This window comes from Pyxicephalus adspersus, chromosome 3, assembly GCF_032062135.1.
Source record: "Pyxicephalus adspersus chromosome 3, UCB_Pads_2.0, whole genome shotgun sequence".
Classification (NCBI taxonomy): domain Eukaryota; kingdom Metazoa; phylum Chordata; class Amphibia; order Anura; family Pyxicephalidae; genus Pyxicephalus; species Pyxicephalus adspersus.
The window spans coordinates 89499122-89502999 of NC_092860.1; the positions used below are offsets into that span (position 1 = coordinate 89499122).

The 3878-nt window shown below is 35.8% G+C and overlaps 1 protein-coding gene across 1 annotated transcript in view; it reads left to right on the top strand.

Moving 5' to 3' along the window:
• The window catches only part of DAPP1 (dual adaptor of phosphotyrosine and 3-phosphoinositides 1), a 37348-nt gene extending 34597 nt beyond the window's left edge, over positions 1-2751 (top strand). The window contains exons 6-8 of the mRNA XM_072406815.1: positions 332-417; positions 1179-1266; positions 2012-2751. Coding sequence (XP_072262916.1) covers positions 332-417; positions 1179-1266; positions 2012-2047 — 210 coding nt within the window. The 3' untranslated portion in view covers positions 2048-2751. The remainder of the gene's footprint in view (positions 1-331; positions 418-1178; positions 1267-2011) is intronic.
• Positions 2752-3878: the final 1127 nt, after the last annotated feature.

Consider the following 3878-nt stretch of genomic DNA (forward strand, 5'->3'; position numbering starts at 1 on the left):
ATAGGATTATTTGTCATAGAACGATAGTAACTGAGTGTAACTGTAAATATGTCAAATTTAGTGACTAAAGCTATGATGCGTTCATAGCCCATTTTTTAAAGTGATCTATGTGGCTTTTTTATTATATTACACAGTTTCGTAACTACTGTAATGTTAATATTAGTATTGTATGAATCAAAATGTTCCGTTGTTGCCACTTTCAGGGAATATTTTGGTATCTGCTATACTTCTACGTGACACTGGTATCTTGCATAGTTCTTTAAAATATTAAAGAATATGGTAACATTACATTGGGACTTGATTAACATGGTGTGCTTCTCTTTTTTTACAGGCTCAGGAGCCTATAAAGACCCTAGATCTTACAGAATGTAGTGCAGTACAATTTGACTACTCACAAGAAAGAGTCAACTGTTTCTGGTATGTGGTGTCTCAAACATTTAACATCATATCTACTGTTTTCAGTATGACAAAAAAAACCCAAGTGCATTAAAACATATCTTCAATATGTATTAATCACTCCAGCTCATTGGTCAACCTTACACTTAACTGATGGAGAGCAATACCTTTCTCTGATATCAACAATGGGGCAAAATTCCTTCAGCTATTACCGACAATTATTTATTACATTAATGCTTTTCCCACTAATGATAGGTGATGAACATGGTTTACTTCCAATGACATCAGGGCCTTTGCTACTCCAACTGGCAATGGTCTGCCCCCTTTTAGGTCTAAAAGACAGTGAACTTGCCCTTTGTTTAGAAAGTGTGATGGGGGACACAGCCCTTTGCTAACCCTAACTGGCTTAACTGACACTGACATCAGTGCAATTTTCACTCCTGCTGAGACAGTCTAGCCACAATAATCTGGCCTTTTGCTTAGAATGTTTGGAGACTCCCATGACAGTGCCTGTTTAGTGAAAAGAGGCATACACTCAGCATGATGGTATAACCAGAGCCTATGATTCTCGACACTACCATGGCTACTTTACAATGCTGAAGAAGCTCATAGCAACACAATAAACTTAATATATGTTTTGTTTGATAAAATAATAATCTATTAGAGCCCCAAAGTATTAAAATGTAGATATGAAAAAAAAAAGACTTTACAAGAATGAAAGGTTCCGCTATTATCACAAATTTGTGGTTTAATGTGTAAAGTCAGTTATTGTTTTTTCACAGTTTGGTGTTCCCAGTAAGAACATATTACCTCTGCGCAAAGACTGGAGCAGAAGCAGATGAATGGATTAAGATTTTAAGGTGGAAAATGGTATGCATTTCATTCATTCATGGACCTCGCTGTAATAGATAAGGCTGCTATAGAAGCCATTACTAATGATAGTAAAAAAGACACTGTTTATATGTACTGAAAGAGAGGGAGAGAGGTAGGGAGAGGTTATTTGCATTACAGCAAGAAACAAAGCAAATTATATATCTGACAGACAAAAACAAAATCTGTAAACAAACTAATCAGAGCAGATGGAATTTAGGCAGAATATAACAGGTCATGGCAGGCTGTAGATACACAGAATGAATCTTGTAGAGAATAGAGAAAGGAGGATGAATAGAACTGGATTATAGATCTAAATATTGAACCACTGCAAAATATTAGTACAACACCTTTTGCTCAGGCACTTTTAAAATGGTGGCTCATATAGGACAGAACCCCAGCAAAAGAGTTGAATCTCTGGACCAGGATCAGTAGTGTCCCACTGAGTCCTTACAAGAGGACATCAGAGAGATCACAGAGTAGGGTTTACAGATTTTGAATATATCATTGATAAAAAAAACAGAGCAGATCATGGCCACCATTGATGTAAGAAGGAAAAAGATGTTGCTGCACAGGCACCAATACCTGGATGACTAGAGAACTGCAGTCCCATATTTATGTTGCCAGTAACATTCTATTTGGCTGATGTTTTTTAGTTGTAGTTTTTTTGGCTACTCACCATCACAGAAAATGCAAAACTAACTCCAGGTTTCACTGCCTAATATTTGTTTTCATTTTTTCACAGTCTCAAATAAAAAGACAGACAACAACTCGGAGATGAAGGTTACCACTGGCATAAAGCTCCATGCATAGCTAAGAACTAACCCCAGAATGATGGATCCCAAACTTAAAGATTTCATTTTGACCAGACTCAAAAGAAAAGCTCTACACCTTAAAATGTTAAACATGGCAATATATATACTGGCATGTGAAACATAAAATTGGTAGTCTTCTCTCCCCTTTAAAGCACATACATAACTGCTGAATATTTGTTAGAAATCAGTGGCCGCTATTTCACCCTGTGGATTGAAGCAAAGTGTTACAGCTCATCTAGGGGGAACGTATGTCCAGGAGGACTTTTAACTACATCAGTATCTCTGTTCTGGGGGTAGAAATGCTGAACCAGATTCTGGCCCTTTTACATATGAGCTGGTTTTCTACAGGTCATAAATACCCAGGTGTTACAGATTTTATGAAATGTTGTAGTTCAGCATTAGCTATGTGCCAGTTTGTAATATATTAAGTGTCACTGTGAATAAAGGTAATGTTTATTGCTCTTTATAGAATTCTATATCAGCTACATTCCATTACTATCTTCTTACCCAGTGCATTGTTTACAAATTATTGTATAGAAGAAAAAGCTGACAACCCCATAGAAAGAAAATAAAATATGTATATACTTTTTAGATACGTTATTGTAGTTTGTTTTCTTTGGAAACATTATGAAGGATTACAAATAAAACAAAATTGCACAATGCGTCTCAATATATGGATACTATTTTGTTTATGTGAATATTATGTTTTGCAAGGTTTTTGTTCTCTCTGTCTATTCATACACCAAGGATGCCAAATGGCACAGATACAAAAAAATAGTAATAGAAAAAGGAAATAAATATGTTTTACAATACATAATAGTAATAGTACAAAAGTAGTATTAAATGTCTATAATAAACATTAGGGAAAGATTAGGATATTCGATAAAGCACAACACAGAGAAATAATATTCTGCAATGTTCTGGAAACAAGACCTTCACATTCAGATTACTGATATCACTTCAATATTTTATAGGCCCTGATTTATTAAAGCCCTCCAAGGCTGGAGAGGATACACTTTAATCAGTAAAGCTGGGTGATAAAGCATACTTCAAATAGATCTGGTCCACAATTCGAAACATTTGCTAACAAATAGCAAATTACATCAATAAATAAGTCTACATAGTTATGTGTGTATTGTAAAGTATTTTTCACCAATATGCAAGTGCATAAACATACTGTACTTTGATGTACATGTATTCAGCACTTACCTTCATTCACTGTGTTGACCTATATTGTTACTTCTATGTTTAGCACCAATTTAAATACTCTGCGCAGGCCATAAACTTTCTTGTGGTGCAATGTTCAGTAACAATCACAATGTGAGAGTCCATTCCTACTAATTCATTACATTATGCAGAAACAAGTCCATTGCACATGCAGTGCTCAACGCAGAATTTTTTTTAAGCCGGGTGGGAAGAAATTTTAGGTGGCTGACAGCCCCTGTTTTGTGACTAAACTCTTTAAAACCACCCAAAAACAGCCGGGTGGGTGCTGAAAAGTGACGGGTGGTGCGCCCAGCTCAAAGGGCATGGGGAGAACCCTGCACATGGCAGCTCACATTATTTAATCTTCAATAGGTATTTTAGGTTTAATCATCTAAATTTTTTTATTTACTAAATCTCTTTACAAGGAAAAGGACACATCTTGACCTGTCCTAAAGACTTAAGACAGTACTTGGATCCTTATTGGACTATAAATTGTGAAGCTGCCATTGCTTGTTTGGTTTGGTGCAGACATTGCAGCTGTAATACTGAGCTAGGTTTTACTACCTAGCAAATCACTGTCCTAAAACAAAC